The sequence below is a fragment of the Sorex fumeus genome, unplaced genomic scaffold (genome assembly GCF_029834395.1).
Source record: "Sorex fumeus unplaced genomic scaffold, SorFum_2.1 ptg000110l, whole genome shotgun sequence".
NCBI lineage: Eukaryota > Metazoa > Chordata > Mammalia > Eulipotyphla > Soricidae > Sorex > Sorex fumeus.
In genome coordinates, this window is record NW_026606167.1 from 5,360,102 (window position 1) to 5,376,769 (window position 16,668).

Below are 16,668 nucleotides of genomic sequence, written 5' to 3' on the forward strand. Positions count from 1 at the left end.
TAGTGTAGGATGTCCTTCCCTTAGCTCGTTTGAACCACCAGAAAAGGTCATACCAGTCATTTGAAGTGTCTATGTCTTAATATCCATTGAGTAAATCCAGACCTCGTCATTTCCGGGAATGTTCATTGCCCTTCTCCTCTAATCCTGCAGATCTGAAGTCAGATTTTGAGGACCCCGTTCATCTTGTTCATGGCACAGAGACAGCCCCTACCCATGCCCTTGACTTGTTGGAAGAGATTGGGTGGGGTAAAGGAGATTAGCCTTGACTTCCCTTAGAGGCGAGAAAAACAAAAGACTTCTCAGGACATGAGTCATTTTGTTTGGCTTGTCATTGGTGTGGAAAGGACTTGCACTTTTCGATTTAGGGTAAAATAGCATGAATTTCCAGAGGGTAGCTAGATGAGAAATGCTGAGTCACTGGCTACATCTTGAAGCGTGGAAACATTCGAACAATCAAACTGAGACTAAAAATGTGCTTTTGTCTTAGTTCTCCACAACTCACACGTGCAGTTCAACCTCACAGCATAGAGAGGCAGCGTCTGTGTTCAAGACCCTAGGAGCCCCCTGACCCAACATTCTCAGGTGGGGAGACATGAGCAGCAACTCCAGATAACAACACGTTGTCTTTGAACTGGTAGAAACGGACATGGAGAACACACTCCTGATGGAAAAAACATCTTGAGGGAGTTTTATCATCTTTCTGGATTTACACCGTCAAAGTCAATACAGCATTTTCCATTTTTTTATTTTTCATATTGCACCCTGAAATACAATTTGGCAAGACGGTGCTGATTTCAGTCAGCCAGTCTCTTATGACTTCAGGTAGCCAGTCTTTAGCGTGGTAAGGAAACGAAGAGCCATCTCCAGACCCTATGTAATATTCTCTTCTGAAATGACTTTTTTTTTTCTTTCCTTAAAAAAATATTTTTTCTACTGTACTCTAATAAGAGAGTTGGGAATTGTATGATTTCCCCTAGCTAGTGGTGGTATATTCTTTTGCCTCGGACAGAGCCTCTCTGTGTTTAAGAAGGTAATCTCCCTCTAGCAGAGAAGTCTGTCTCAGCACAGTCTGAACACACCCTCCCTGTCTGAGCACTGTCTCCTGGCATGACATGTCGGTCACACATCGTGATCCTACCCGGGTGCCACGGCTTGTACACGGTCCATATTCTGACATTGCCATGATTGTGTGGAAAAGGGTCCCGCATGCCTGTCTCATGATCTCTAAGCCTTCTAAGTCTGAGATATATCAACACATTTCCTCGCAACCTCCATCCACACGCAATGCCCTTCCCTCCCCTCCTCTGAATACATTCAGCCAATCGGCAGCAGCACAAGCCTTCCCTGAGCGAGCAGTATTGTGAATTTTATCTTCTCTTCCAGAAATCAGTTCGTCTTCGTTGCAGCAGATGAAATTTCTTGTAACACCTCTGCAGGTAACAAACATTGCTACTTCTTGATGCACCCACCCAAAACTCAATTTTCGTTTTTTTGTTTTTTTTTTTTTTTTGGTTTTTTTTTTTTAACCCCTTCACATGCTGCAGTTGGTCCCTGGTAGAAAGTTGAGTTAAAAATTAAAAACCAAACCAAAGGCCGTATATCTTTGGAGTTGAGCTGAAGCCCGTAGTCACCGCTGTCTAGAAAAACATTAGGTGTTTGACTTACTTGGCTAGTTTATTTCCAGTTTGAATAATAATACCTGATCCAGAAAAGTAAAACCATTGGAATGAAGCCACTGTAAAGTCTGATGAAATGCCCAGTGTTCCAATGTTAAATTAAACGGGGAAAGTTGAGGGAACCCCTCCCTCACCCAATGGGTTGCTTCTGTGTTTTTTTATGCATTAATGTCTGGGATTCACACAAATTTATATGTGAATTATTTGGGATATTTCTGGGATGACTGTTCTCTATTCTAGGCCCTGAATGATGGGCCTGATCAAGTTAGTGGCTTTAGGAGGCGCAATGATCTCTGTCTCCTAACATGGGGATCTTGCTTCTATTCATTAAAGATCCTCTGTTTCTTTTCAAACACATGAAAAGACACAGAACTGAGACAGATGCTTCTGTTTTTGAAACGAGGGCACTGGCAAATGGAAATTGCACAGTTGCATGCTTGGATGTGCCATTCAGAGTCACGCCTGTCCTCTGGCTTCTGTGTGGTTGAGAACGGTTATATTAGGACTTTCATTAGCACAGGATCATTCAATTAAATGTCGAGATAGGTGAGTGCCTTAACTAATCATGGTTTTTTTGTTTGGGTGGGTTTTTTCCCCTTCCTTTTCTTTCTTTCCTTTTTCTTTGAAGCCTAACCAATGACCTAACACAAGGACTAGGGGACCGTAACAATATGTTGCTTTAAACAAATGAGAGAGGCCCTTACAGCTCACCCATGCTTAATTGCGTAGGCCACGATCTTCAGGAGTGGAGCTGAGCCTGACACATAGATGTACATTTGATACCAAATGCCATAACATCTCTGGAGAAAGACACAGAAAGTTACTTGTCAGTACGTCCCATCCACTCACCCTCTAGACAAGAAAGAATGCCCTTGGGAAGGAAAGAGAAGTGGGAAAAATCTCTGTTCTGCATGGCAGAGCCCCAGAAACTCCAAGGCAGCTTCCCTGATTGAGTCAGTCCCCCCATTTTCAATGGTCTAAACCAGTGTTTCTCAGCCTTTCCTGCCTGTACCTCCCTTCCTACCTTGTTTTTTTTTTTCCTGTGGCCTCCTTGTCCTACTAGTCAGTCCCTCCAAACTTGTGCTGTGTCACCCCTGTTTGATGTGATTTTTCACTTGTGGCCCCCTTGGAATATCCTGAGGGCCTACTGGGAGCCCAATGGCACCCAGTAAAAATATTGGTTTAAACCTCCCCACAGTGGTCCAAGAGGGTTCTCAATGGGTAGTGGAATGTGCCAGCTGGGCCTGTTTTTATCAGCCTCTGATGTTGGCCCTGCTCCATCCCTGGCCTCACTCACCTCGATCTCTCCTGTGAGGCGGGCGGGGAGGGGAGGAGCAGCCGTAATGTATAACAAATGCCCAAGACTAGAGTCGGGTGTTGCACACTGGGGATGTCAGTTCTCTGGGACTTGAGTGTCACAGCCAATTCAGAGCCTTAGAAGGATGGGGTCTTCAATCCAAGGGGTTACTGGCATGGACTGGGAAGGGGTGTTGATTTAAAATGTCAACAGGATAAGGCACTTGCCTGGCACGTGGCTGACCCTGGGCTCCATCCCTGCCACTGCAATGGTCCCCCGAGCACCAACAGGAGTGATCCCCGAGGGAAGAGCCAAACCCTGAGCACAGCCAGAAACAAAACATTAACCAAAAGAAAAAAAAAGTCCTCAGAGGAAAATGATGGGGGAGATAAAGTACAGGGGTAAGTCATTTCCTTGTGCACAGCCCACTTCTGTTTGACCCTTGGCACTGCATATGGTCCTCCCCACGTGGCCAAGAGTGACCCCAAAGCACAGCTTGATATGGCCCCCCAATACCCCCCAAATAAGTAAATTTCTTTAAAGTGTTACAAGGCTGTAAAGTTAATGCCGCAGGTAAGGTGTTCATCTTGCACACGGCCAACCCAGGCTTTATCCTCTATACCACGTATAGTGCCACCTGGAATGATCCCTAGGTTAGAGAGACAAAAATAAGCTCCGAGTGCTATTGGGTATGACCCAAAAGCCAAATTAATTAATATACATGTTAATATCATTAATAGGTATACTCACTGTCAGTCTCTCCATTCCCTATTAAATCTTATGCTTGTCTTCTATCTTAGGTTATGAATTAGCTTAGAAATTGGCCATATGGTGCCATGTTAGGACCCAAGAGAGAGATTTGTTTGCTCTCTCACAACTCACAATCCTGCCTTGTAGCAAGTGGCCCCCACACCATCCGTCCAAGAAACTGCAGGTAACATAAGTTGACCCAAGTTGAGTAAACATTGTCACCACCCTTCTCTAATTTGGGGTGTCTGCTCAGTCAACCCTTAATGAATCGCTGTTGATCACATTTCAAATTGGGAGAGCTATCCTTGAGGCTTTGACGACTCAATTAATAACATTTTATATGAGGCTTCTGAGGTTCCGTTGTAACTGAGAATTTTGAATCAAGCATGAAAAAGTGAGACCGTCATATCAGTCAGTTGTCACCTTGCAGCCTGGCTCCCGTGCTCATCCAGACAGCTCACTCCACACAGTCTGGGATTTTGGGCTTCCTTGAAGTCTTCCAGGCCTTTTCCTCCCACAGTATTACAAGGATCGAGGGCACCCATGTTCTAAATAGCAAAGTGGGAACCCTTGCCTCCTGGAGAGCCACACACTCCCAGTCTGGGGCACCGGGACCCTCTGACTTCAGAGTTTGACCAGAGGCCCCTTCCCTCTCTTTCAGTGAAGGGAGAGATCAACAGGAGGCTGAAAATCTGCATTTGGTGGTCTTAGTGGATTTCAGGACCGAAACTCTGACCCCAAAAAAAGGCGTTAATTGGTACCTGACCATCTCTGGCACCAGAGCAGTTAGCTGATCTTGCTGCTACACTGGAACAAGACTGTTTTTAGTAGATTGGGTCAATGAAAAACAAATAACTCCTGCTTTGTTTTTATCTTCTTTCTGAGGGATTTTGGGCCACACCTAACTGTGCTCAGGGGCTCCTAGCTTGGGGCTGACCAGTTGTTTCCCGGCAGTGCCCAGGGACCCACATTGTTCCATGGTGTGAGCCTCAGACCCCAGCATGCCCTGGGCTCCTTGCCACTTTTCAAATGCAGCTACTAGAAAACTCACAATGTTACCAGGGGCACACGTCCATGTCTCTTGTCATATTTATTTTGGGTGCCACCATATAGAGCCGTGATTGTCTTCGTCTTGCTGGAATTACTATCTAAAGAGTTGCGTGACCCCAAAACCAGTCTCTGAGAGTTGGGGGCTGCTCACCGGGGAGGAACATGTAACAATTAATTTGGAACTTGGGCATTTCTGTTCAGACTTTCCTTTCATTCTGCTTCCAACTGAAAGGGGTGTGTGTGTGTGTGTGTGTGTGTGTGTGTGTGTGTGCGTGCACGCGCGCACATGAACACTATACAAGCATTCTTGGGTGACAAGACCCAGAGCTTACTCACCCTGTTAACTGTTTTGTGCCTCTGCCCCACCTCTCTGGGTTCAAGAGATACCAGTTGTCAGATCTTCAGATGGAGGATAAGCCAACTCAGTGGTGTCTAATAGAATCACTAATAGATGTCCCCTTGGTTACTGATCAGTGGTCAGTAGCCCTCACCTTCACCTATGATCTGGATGCCCTACGAATATCTCCATCCATTTATGGATAGATGCACTGGCACAGACAGGAAAGTTTCCTGAATTCTCCAGGAAGCAGCTGAAACCGGATGTTACTCTAGGACTGGTCCATGGGAAGCCATGACTGCCCCTCAGCCCTGTTTCTTTGCAGGGGTCGCTGATGGTCCTGCGAAGGGTCCCACACCAGACTGCCCTCAGGCACCCCCAGTGGGAGTAGTCACAGCTGGGTGCCATGTTCATTTCAAGGCAGGCTGGGAAATCTCTAGTGATTTGGATGGACCAGGAGTCGGGACCCAAGAGAGAGAATGAGACTTGCAAAGTTAACAGCTGGGGTCCTTTCGTTGTTGGTGAATTTCCAGGGTGGAAAAAAAGTGTTATTCTTGGAAGTGTCACTGTGTGTGCCGATCCTCAGCCCTGATGAAGACACACAAAAGGTCAGAGAAGGACAGATCTCTGTGATGGGCCATAGTGAGTTCTATTCTGCTGCTTCCAGATTCTGTGGGCGTGGGAATTTATGTGCCTTCTGTGCATAGCTTGGATGTGGGACAAGTATTCCTGGACAAAACCGAATTTCATGACTCCCTCCTTAGTGGCAAGCTGAAGTGCCTGGGATATCCATGCTCCCTTCTCTCCCCTTAAGATTTACAGTCGAGGAAGCTAAGAAATACCCTCGGTGATTTGTGTGGACCATCATGTCAAAGCTATGCCAAAGGAATGAACGGCAATAGAATTCAGGAATGTCACAGCCAAGTGGCTGTAACTCTGTGCGTTTTGAGGAATTTCTTCCCTCACTGGCTTTGTCTTTCTCAGAGATGTGGCTGTGTTTGGTGGTGTTGGTGTGACTAGGTGTTCTGAATTGGGCGACATGTTTAGCTCTTCCCAGTTTCCCGTCTTGAAAAGTTTTGAGACCCCACAGTCTCTTTTGGTTGATAGAATCCAAGTCTCTGCCAGGCTGGGAATGGTCCCTGGGAATTCTGCCCCAATCATGACCTTTCACTGCCACTATCATCCCAATATCAGCTCCAACTAGTGTGCAGTGTACGAACCCAGAACACGGAGCATGAGAGTTGTGGGGTTCTGTGATTTGAAGTTGGAAAATCGGCATCCTGAGCCTTTGGATTGTTGGGCGGATGTTTGGGGGTCTGGGTAGGAGAGTCCTTTTATCAGAAAGATGGACTGAGTTGCCCCCAGCAGGGACTGGGATGGCTTCCAATGGGATCCATATTCTTCCAATGGAATCCCATATTCTTCCAATGGAATCCCACATTTTTCCAGTGGAATCCCACATTTTCCCAATGGAATCCCACGTCTGGCCATGCTCCTCTGTGAAGCAGGACATTTTGATTCTGTTTGGGAATAACAATGTCCTTCCGGCTGAGAAGACCTGTGTAGGACCCAGAAGCTGCAACACCACCAAGGCTTTACCAGAGGCCTTCTGCCTCCTGCCTGCATCCCTGGGGTCTTCCTGTGTTGGCTGCTTTTGAATCTCATGGAGGTATATGACTCAGGTGGATTGGATCAGACATGAAACTAGTGTCCTGGGTGGGGGTGAGCAGAGGGATTCCCAGGGACACCCCCAGCTTTTCCTGACCGAGACTGGCTGTGGCTCCTCTCCCCTGAGAGCTGCCAAGAGCAGAGTGGTTTTTCAGCATAAGGATCACCTACTCTGGAGCAGGTATTCCAAAGGATCACCCCTCTGGGTGGGCTGGAGGTAGAGAAAAAATATCATTTTTATCTGTAAGAGCGATAGCACAGCGGTAGGGCGTTTGCCTTGCATGCAGCCAACATGGTCAACCCGAGTTCGATTCCTCTGCCCCTCTCGGAGAGTCCGGCAAGCTACCGAGAGTATCTCGCCCGCACGGCAGAGCCTGGCAAGCTCCCCGAGACGTATTCGATATGCCAAACACAGTAACAACAAAGTCTCCAATGGAGACGTTACTGGGCCCGCTCGAGCAAATCGATGATCAACGGGAGGGCCTTTACTTTACTTACTTTAACTCTTCCCAGCATCTGTGAAAGTGAGAGGTCTTCAACAAAATGCCATTTGGTTTCCGTTCAGAAAAGTCACATAATAGGAGCAAGAAATCTTGGGGGGTGGAGGAGAATCCCTCCCTCCCGCTCCAGGAGAGCCTTTTCCCTCTCCTCTTTCATGGGAGGCCTGAGGTATCCCAGATGTGGCTAAAATCCAGACCTGAGTTGACCACTCCCCCAAACTCCCCAAAGATCAGGTCTGGACCCCTGGCTGCACACTGTGCTCTGAGCATGTGATGAGCAGAGACTCATCTGTCCAACATCTTATATCCCAAGGGAGTGTTTGCAGCTCCCAATGACAAGGCAGAGACTGGGGAACTCGGGGCCTAGTTGGGAATCCGAGTTTGAATGTCTGTTCTGGAGCTCACCTCTACTGTAGGGACACAAATGTTTGCACTTCTGCTTCATTTGGGCCCTGTAAGAGTTCTGCCCTGTGCTGGAACTTTATCTGAGACCAACTATTCTGTTTTCTCTCTCTCTGTCCCAACTCTTGCTGAAACAGGAGACCTAGGATCAGATTATGTGAAAGGAAAAAAAGAGGAAGGAGGGCGTGGATTGATGACTCTTGAACTATAAAGAGTGAAATGAACTATCATGTTCTCACTATCCCTTGAACTAATCCACCTGTTAGGGGGATGAGGGATTGGTGGGGGTCGGGGGAGTTACTAGCAAAGTCAGTGGAAGTTCATCATCATTGGGCTTCTTTCAGCCAACTCTCGAGCCTGCAAAGGACCATACATTTTGGGAATGATGAAGTGTTCCAATAAATATCAGTTCTCAGTCCCATTCAAAAGGCAGCCAACTTGTGCATCTGACTCTAAGGTAGCACTTTAGACTCCTTCTGTAACTCGCCAGTTAAACACTTGGGGCTGGAGCTAACTCACCCCCCAGGGTTATTTCAGATGCATCTTTCCATGCCTTTACTGGCCTGGGTAGGAGAGAGAGATGGGCTTGTGAGCAATCACACAAGCACTCCTCTCTCTCCCACAACTGTAGCCTCCTTTCCCTGTGAGCCTGGCAGGGCATGGACGACTGACACTGTTTTCAGGGCAAGGAGGAGACTCAGGGAGGAAGATTTATCTGAATCATGGAGGAAGGACATGGTGCAGAGGGAGCACGTGCCCAGATGTTCTCATCCAAAGCTCCTGGATGTTCCCCTGGGTTTAATGTGTGGTTAATGTCCAGGAAGACGAGGACTTGTGATGGTGGCTCATGGAAGTAGACCGGCCAGTGAAACTTTGGGGGGTCTTTCAGAACAGTGAACATCCGTTGAAAGCAACTGCCCAGAGACTTCAGAAAGCATTGCAGGGAGAGTCCCGGAGTTCCCCCAAATTAGGAGTTTAGGCTAATAGGCTCTGCTAAGGTCTAACCTTCTCTTGTCTGAATTGCATTGAGAAGGCTCTGGAAGGATGGTGCTTTTTGGTTTTCTGCGTGGTATGTGGGCTGCTCTGATGCGGCCGTGTGCTTCTGGCTATTTCCACTCACCTTGGGCTGCTGTCTTGGCTCCTGGTTCCTTTGGGCTGTGACCTTGCTCATGTGCGTTAGATGCCTGGTCTGAGAAAAAGATTGAAAGTGCTAGAGATTTTGGTACAGGGCATCAGGTGTGGAGCTGAGGCTGGAACATGTCCTGAAGCAAAGAAGATCAGGGAAGGAGGCATTGGGTTGGAGCAGGTGACGCTTGGGATGGGACAGAAAAGATGAAGGGAGGAGGTTTGCTTGGGAAGGAGCCTGAGGAGAGAGTGAATCTGGCATATTTCTAAGGAGTAGGGCTGATGTCCGTGAGCTCAGAGTCAGCAAGGAGACGGGCCGGGGCAAGGTGGCTGCAGGAGGTTACGGTCACTCCCTCAAGTCTGGGTTTTATTCTAGGATTCGTGGAAAACTGTTGAAGGGTTTGGAGCAGAAAAGTCATAAGCTCTCATTTAAATATGTTTGTTTATTTAGATAAATTTGGTGGGCGGGAGGCTGAGTGGATATATAGAGAAACAAATGATGTGTCGATGAAGAGATCTGATGACTGTTGCTATACATGGCTCGTGATTTGATGAGACAGGAATAGACTCAGATACGCTGCGTTTAATCCTGTGGCTGATGGAATCGGGTTAAGCCAGGCTGGTGAGAATGGTATGGAGGCATTTCAGATGCCCACCATTGCTTCCGCTAGGTGACCCCTGGGGGCCACAGGAAGGACGTGGCCTGACCATTCAATGACACATTTCGCGTGTCATGAAATGATATTTTGGACAAAGGACTGCGTACCCAAAAGTAGTCCCAAGACCATGTCCCAGCCAGCCACCATACATGGCAGCTTTGGCTGTTCTGGTCCTTTCTGTGAGGTCACTCGGAGACACATCATCTGACAATGCAGAATACAGCCCACCATGAAGTGACGTCTGCCTGCCTGTCGGGTCCCCGTGGGTGGCTCATATGGAAGGTCCCATCTCTGGGGTTGGATCCCTGGACTTGCCACCTTCCAGGCTGTGCTTGGCACCTTTCAGTCCCTGATGCACCTGGTCTGGCCTCTTCAGGAACTGAGCTGGGCCCGCGTCTTTCCTCCTAATCCACTTCGTAACTGTAGGGTCACTCCAGGGCAGTAATTAACCTGGGAAAAGAAACCTCCTGGCTTTCCATTTGAGCTGACCTGGTCCTTTTTTCCTCTGTGGAAATGAACTTTTATTAGTCATGATAAAATCACAGGATTGGGAAGGTAGAGGTCAGCCCAGGGAGGGAAGGCACCTGCCCACGTAATGAGGGCTGACCGGTGCTGCCTTTCCCTTCTGTCTGGAAGAAAATCTGCCTGAATGCTGTCTGGGGTTGCTCTCAGTGGCTGAAGCTAGATCCCAGCTAGAGGCAACAGACCTTTGGAGGGGCCTGCAGGGAAGGTAGGAGCTCAGCGGCCAGTGAGCAGATTCTGATAACATGTTGGTGTCCTCCAAAGAGGAAGTTACTATTGTAGTAAAACTGTTCCCCAGGCATTACAAAAGAAAACATAGGCAATCACTCTGAATTGACATCTTCATATTCATTTTGAAATCATGCCAGGTCATTGAGCGCTTGGTAAATCCCCTAAGGAGTATCCATTTTTCTGCCTGTGCCCTGTTCACATGCCCAGCTTGACCCAGTCTCCGTGAGTTTTCACTCATCAAATTAGTGACTCCCCCCCAAGTCTATGTCCTCACACATCAACCAGAGTCCCAGTTCTATGTCCACGAGTGAACAGTTTCTTCCTAACCCCCATTATTCTTGTTTTAGCACACCCTTTTTCTTGACCTTCTATCTTTTTTCCCAAGAGAAGGAGGACTTTGGGTTAAGGCCATTTCTCAAGCCCCCCTGGGACTGATGGAATACGAGTGTCCAGAGAATGAGTTGACTCTTGGTTAGTTTCTCTGAAAGATTGCACATAAGAAAAGCAACGCAACTTTCTTTCATGGCTCAGCCCTTGAGAATCAGAATCTCACTGTAGATTAAAGGTGAAAAGACTTCTGTAGAGGGGCTGGAGTGATAGCCCAGTGGGTAGGGCATTTGCCTTGCTTGTGGCCAACCCAGGTTTGAGTCCCAGCATCTCATATGGTCCCCCAAGCAGGAGTAATTCCTGAGTGCATGAACCAGGAGTAACCCCTGTGCATTGCTGGGTGTGACCCAAAAAGAAAAATTCTGTAGATCATTTGAGTCCCAGAAGATTTTGAAACAGTACAGGAGGGGCTGGGAACAAGGACCTGGCTGATGAGAACGAGTGCAGTCAGGTGATTCTCTCTGGAGGGTGCTTCCATCCTACACGTCAGAAGTTCTTTCCCTTCTCTTTTTCCCCTCCTTTCTGGGCTCTATGGTGTGAGCTACCATCTGGGACATTCTTGTCCACCAACTAGGAGAGAGGTGGAATAACAGAAAATGGGGGAAAGATGAAGGAGGAGAAAAACATGTACAAATCAGACTCCCAGTGATGGGATATAGCAATGGCAGAACAGACAGTCAACTTCTTTCTCTGCTGGTTCCTTTCATCAGAGGAGTCCACACTTCCACACTGATTTGTGTTACTGCCTCCTTTTCAGGAAAAATAAAATGACATTATGCCCCCCCTTAAAATCTATTCAAGCAGACTAACAGGAATTCACCCCCCCACTCCCATCACCACCCACGCACTCTTGCACTCAAGTGTGTCGCCACCCCTCTAGGGTCATTCCAAGGGTTGGAGCAGGATCACCCACTTTGGGAAACACAGATGTCAAGGAAAGAGCAAGAGTCCATGGCTGTTGGTGGCCAACACAGAGCCCATCTAGAGATGGCTACCCAGAGCCCTCATTCACCAAGTAGAGAGGTGCTCGGGCGGTCTGTTTGGGCAGGATGGCATAGCTAGAAGCCAGTGTGCCATACCCGAGTTCAGTTTTCGTGGCATATGTCTGTTGAACAAAAAAAAAGTATCACCACGTGTCGAAAGACCCAAGAGAGTGCAGATAAGACACAGCTCTTTGTAATTAGTCCTATTCCAGCCCACAGATTCCAGGTCAGTCAGAAGTGGCCAGAAGTGGCCAGAAGCCCATCCCAGCCACTCAGGGTCAAGACAAAGCCCACCTTGAGCAGAATGTTCTCCCGTCACAGACCACGTTCCTTAGTGCATGACATGAGGGACTCGTGGCCTACCTCAGAGTGCACCTTGGGGATGTGGGCAGAAAGCATGGTGGGAGGAAACTCACCAGTCGGGGCCACCACACCCGGTCCACAGACAGTGGTGACAATCAGGAATTTAGCTTAAGTTTTCATCGGAGTTAGAATGGTTGTTACTGGAGCCCCAGGTGTTGTGTTTGCTCTTTCTGGCACACAGCTGCTTCCATCTGAGAATGACCCTCTGTTGTGCAGTTCCTTATCCCTCCATTGTTAAGGACAGTGCACAGCTAGTACTTTATTGTGTGGCCATAAAACACAGTCAGTGCCTCCAGATGCATCGGCTGTGGGGAATAATTCTCTGGGGATCAGGTGGCAGCTGGACTCTTCCTCAGATCAGTCTTCCCTTTTGATCCCCCCTCTCTCTCTCTCCTTCTCTCTCCTCTCTCTTTCCCTTCCTCTCTCCTCCATCCCTTTCATTCCCTCCCCCTTTCTCCCCCCTCCCCCACTCAACAGGAATTTTCCTTTAAGGCACTGCATTCAGAGACTATGACAGGCATATCTGTTTGGATTGATACTAAAATACCAATGATTAGGCCAGGGCTGGAGAAATAGCACAGTGGTAGGGCGTTCGCCTTGGCACAGCCAGCCCAGCCGAGCCAGGTTCGATTCCTCCACCCCTCTCGGAGAGCCCAGTAAGCTACTGAGAGTAACTCACCCACATGGCAAAGCCTGGCAAGCTACCCATGACGTATTCAATATGCGAAACACAGTAGCAACAAGTCTCATGATGGAGATGTTACTGGGCCCACTCGAGCAAATCGGTGAACAACAGGAGGACAGTGCAGTGACAGTGCAGGCCATTCCACGGGGTTACCTGCCAGGTTATTCAAGGGAACACACGTAACACCATGGAAAGAGCTTCTGAGCTGCCATCAGCAGTCCTGGGATTAGGCATGACTCCCACCCTTGAGAGTCTTGAAACCTTCATGTCTTATGTGTTTGCTTGGTTCATGTCTTGGTAGCTATCCCATGCCTGGAGCTTCCATTTTTACTCTACAGCTTGAACTAGAAGGCATAGCCAAGAGGGAAGAGGCGAATAGAAAAAAAAAATTCAACCATTTCTTAGAACTATCATTGGTGATGTGTCCCTTCCCAGAACCTGGCCTTTGAGGACTGAAGATAGAAGTTCTGGGATGACAGGATCCACATCCAATCAGGGTCCAATTCTTGAGTGGTGGCTCTGGGGAGCAGTCCCCTATGCCCTCAAGGAAGCTTCTCTATAAATCCATGTGCTAGTTTCTAAGATTTTGAAAACCCAACTCCCCAGACTGGTCACTTCCTCCTTTCTGGTCTACCCCATGTCACTTGAGTGGTGACAGCTCAGCCAGGAGCAAAGGTTAATCTCTCTCCAAGTAGAACCCTGTCCTCTGGGATTCTGAGGTCTCCTAGAGCCACACCTTCTGCTTATCTCTTCCTTGACCTCCTCCTGCAAGGCTGCAGTGGCCTGATGAGAGAGGAAGAGGTCCCATCTAGGTCAGTTAGGATTGTGTTGAGCACAGCTGACCCTTTCTCCCCGCTAGGAGACACACCGGCCAACCTTTCTTCTGAAGACCAATAGGGCCCCTCCAGACGGTCTTGTTATTTTGTATTTTGCTGTTGTCATCGTCCCTTGGTGCGTACTGTGGCTGAGCTGTCCACTCCGCTTTCCTTTCAGTTACGGACGAGTTTATGCTGCCGACCCCTACCACCACACACTTGCTCCAGCCCCCACCTACGGCGTTGGTGCCATGGTGAGTACCGGTCCCCCTCTCCCTCGCTGCTTCCTCCCTCCCTGTCCTCCCCCCGAAACCGGGCTCTCAGGACGGGTTGATGGCCGACGAACTCTCTCTTTCCCGTAATTGAATTTGTCTCTTGCGCTAACAGCAGCTAAAATGCCACATTCATCCTCCCCAGTAAACTTTGATAAATGTCTTAATTTCTTGCCAATGTAGTGCATGTAAGTTATTCTATTTCTAATTCTGCGAGTCTCACCTAGCAGAGCACTTACCTTAATGGAATAATTAGTCATTTTGATAATTAAATCCATCACTAACAAAACGCAGTGTCAATGCAGACCTTTTTTTTTTTCTTTTTCCCCCCCTCCTCCCCGGCTGCTCATGCACATAGTCCCAAGGTGCCAGCCCCAGCAGAGACTTCAGAGGAGCTAGACCGCACACTTCCAGGCCTCTGCTGTCAGGCAGCTGAGAATCTGATTGCTTCTCCTCCCCTATTGCAGTTCATGTTTAAAGTCATAGTCGCCCAGGAAAGGAAATAGAGAGAGGCACGTCTTGTGTGTGTGCCCATTATTAAGGAATTAGAAGGAATCAGCCGAGTTTTTGGGTGGGGAAACGGTCTTTATTATGATTCTTTTTTAAACTTTTGGTTTTTGGGGGGGTCGGGGGTGGTGTCTGAGTTTTTGGTGGGAAAGGGGTAGTGGGGAGGGCAAACTTGGGAGGTCAGGGTGGGGTAAATCTGCCTGTACTTGTTCAAACTTCTCTGCACTAAATCACTTGATTCCAGTCAGGGGTGTGTCCATCACACACACGCATACACAATCACTCACAGAGCTTTTGGCATGCAGTTCTTTTTTTCTGTTTGGGATCCAGAAGACCAGTCTTTATCCTAAAAACAACTACAGCAAGGACAAAAAAGAGAATCCCCTGGGCATTGAGTTGAATGGCCAAAACTTAGAGAGCAATGGCAGAGTTCAAGTGTGACCTCCTAGCCAGACAGATCACTGGAGCTCTTGCTAGAAATTCGGGCATGATTTGAATACACGTTATTTTGATGCAGCAGCTCCAGTACATGAATCCAACAATTCATTTGTACAACACCACCTCTCCAGAGCAAAGGCCAGAGGGATGGTTTAGCCAAGTCAAGAAGCTGATGTAGGCCTCATCCTCCATGTCACATGCCTTGCCATGTGACAATTCTGCTTCCGTCGTGTAGCCTGCAGGAAGGATGGGGATGAGCTGAGTCCGTTCAATAAATTCTCTCAGCCCAACCTACTGAATGTAGATGGGGTGTAGGGTGATGGGATCAAGCCAGCCCAGGAGATGAGTGCCATCCTTCCCTGGTCCAGCTCAGAGCACGGGACTGGCCGCCTGAACTTGGGTTGGGGGCGGGGGTTATTGTGAGGGAGCCCCTGGGGTGGATTAGGAACGAAATCTCTCTTCCCTTTCCCCAAGAATGACCTGGGCAGGGTAGGGGGTGCCCCCTTATTATTTATTTTCGGGTGTCTATTTTTTCACCTTAGTTTTTCTTTTCTTTCTTTCTTTCTTTTTTTTGTTTTGTTTTGTTTTTTTTTTGGATGCTCCCCGTGTTACCAAAGGAAAATGTAAAAAACACACCCCTCGAATTGCTTTGTTTCAGAATGCTTTTGCACCCTTGACTGATGCCAAGACTAGGAGCCATGCTGAGGATGTGGGTCTCGTTCTTTCTTCATTGCAGGCTAGTATATACCGAGGGGGATACAACCGTTTCGCTCCATACTAATGAAAAACAAAAATAAAAACAAAAAACAAAAAAAAATGAAAAAAACCACACACACACAAAAAAAAACAAACCATAGAAACCTTCCAATGTGGGGAGAAAGGGAGCTTCCCAAGGCCTGGGTATTGCAATACATGCAGTAGTACATCATTTTAGCGACTCTAAAAAATAAAAAAGAGGAAAAAAATTACATTTTTTATCTTATACCTCAGATATTTTGTTCTGTGTATTTTAATATTGTGGGTCTTTCATTTCTGAAGGTTCTGTAGTTTGATTGCTGGCTGTAGGAGTTTTGTTTCTGTTTTGGATTTTATTTTTGTGGTTGATCTAGAGAGATGCTAGCTATAAATAAAAACTGGGTTAGGGCCCTATCCAGAGTGCTATATCATGTAAATGAATATATGCTGATGTAAGCTCCAGGGGTGATCCGCTGCGGGAAAGAGTACCAGTGAGGGTCGTCGTCATTTTCCTCCCCGTCCCCCCATCTCCATGATTTCATTTTATGAAGGGGAAGGGTGGGAGGGACATTAGAGATCAGAACTGGGGATCGACCGAAAAGAAAAGGAATTTGTGACTCGAAGGACCAAGACGACCCACTGCACCAACAATCATACCCACGGTTCTAAGTTTCTCATTGTTCGTTCAAGCCAAAGGGCGTGTGGTTGAGGGGGGTCCTTCGCGCAGTGCTGTGTCTGAGTCGACTGACGCTGTGAACCGCCCGCAGGGCCGTTCCACCCGGCAGTATTCAGCTTCTTAAGCAGCCACTAGGTAGTTAGAAACCGCTAGTCTATCCACAACATTCTTTTTATATTTCTTCCAGTATAATGAATTATTGATATCATTGCTGACTTTTATATTATGGGAGGGAAAAAATAACATTAATAAAAAGGTGATAAAAAGCACTGTTTCTATTTTTTTCTTTTTTTCCAAAAAAAAGAAAGTAATAAAAACTTAAATTCTTTGTACCAGTTAAAAAAAAATGTATAAAATGTACCTCTGTGCAGTGGAGTTGTTCAGTGCTAGAAACAGTCCATGAAACTTTAATTTTAGCCTAGTAGAACTGTTAAGAGCCAACACGTATAATTTTTATGGAATTACATGGTAATTATATTCGGATTTCTAGACGCATTTTACAAGTATTGCAATCACTGAGTAGAGATATTCATGGTATTTTCATCAGCTTGGTACTTTTTGGACACATGACCGTATTATGTGAACAATCT

At 47.3% G+C, this 16,668-nt stretch overlaps 1 protein-coding gene across 29 annotated transcripts in view; it reads left to right on the forward strand.

Moving 5' to 3' along the window:
- RBFOX1 (RNA binding fox-1 homolog 1) overlaps positions 1-15,496 on the forward strand; it is a 1,027,611-nt gene extending 1,012,115 nt beyond the window's left edge. For 18 of the 29 annotated variants that reach the window (XM_056135038.1, XM_056135030.1, XM_056135037.1 and 15 more), the window contains 2 exons: positions 13,629-13,704; positions 15,326-15,496. In XM_056135038.1, coding sequence (XP_055991013.1) covers positions 13,629-13,704; positions 15,326-15,448 — 199 coding nt within the window. In that variant the 3' untranslated portion in view covers positions 15,449-15,496. Of the gene's footprint in view, positions 1-1,383; positions 1,437-13,628; positions 13,705-15,284 lie in introns of all 29 variants that reach the window. The other 11 variants (XM_056135027.1, XM_056135040.1, XM_056135050.1 and 8 more) reach the window with 3 other exon arrangements.
- The last annotated feature ends 1,172 nt before the right edge of the window (positions 15,497-16,668 follow it).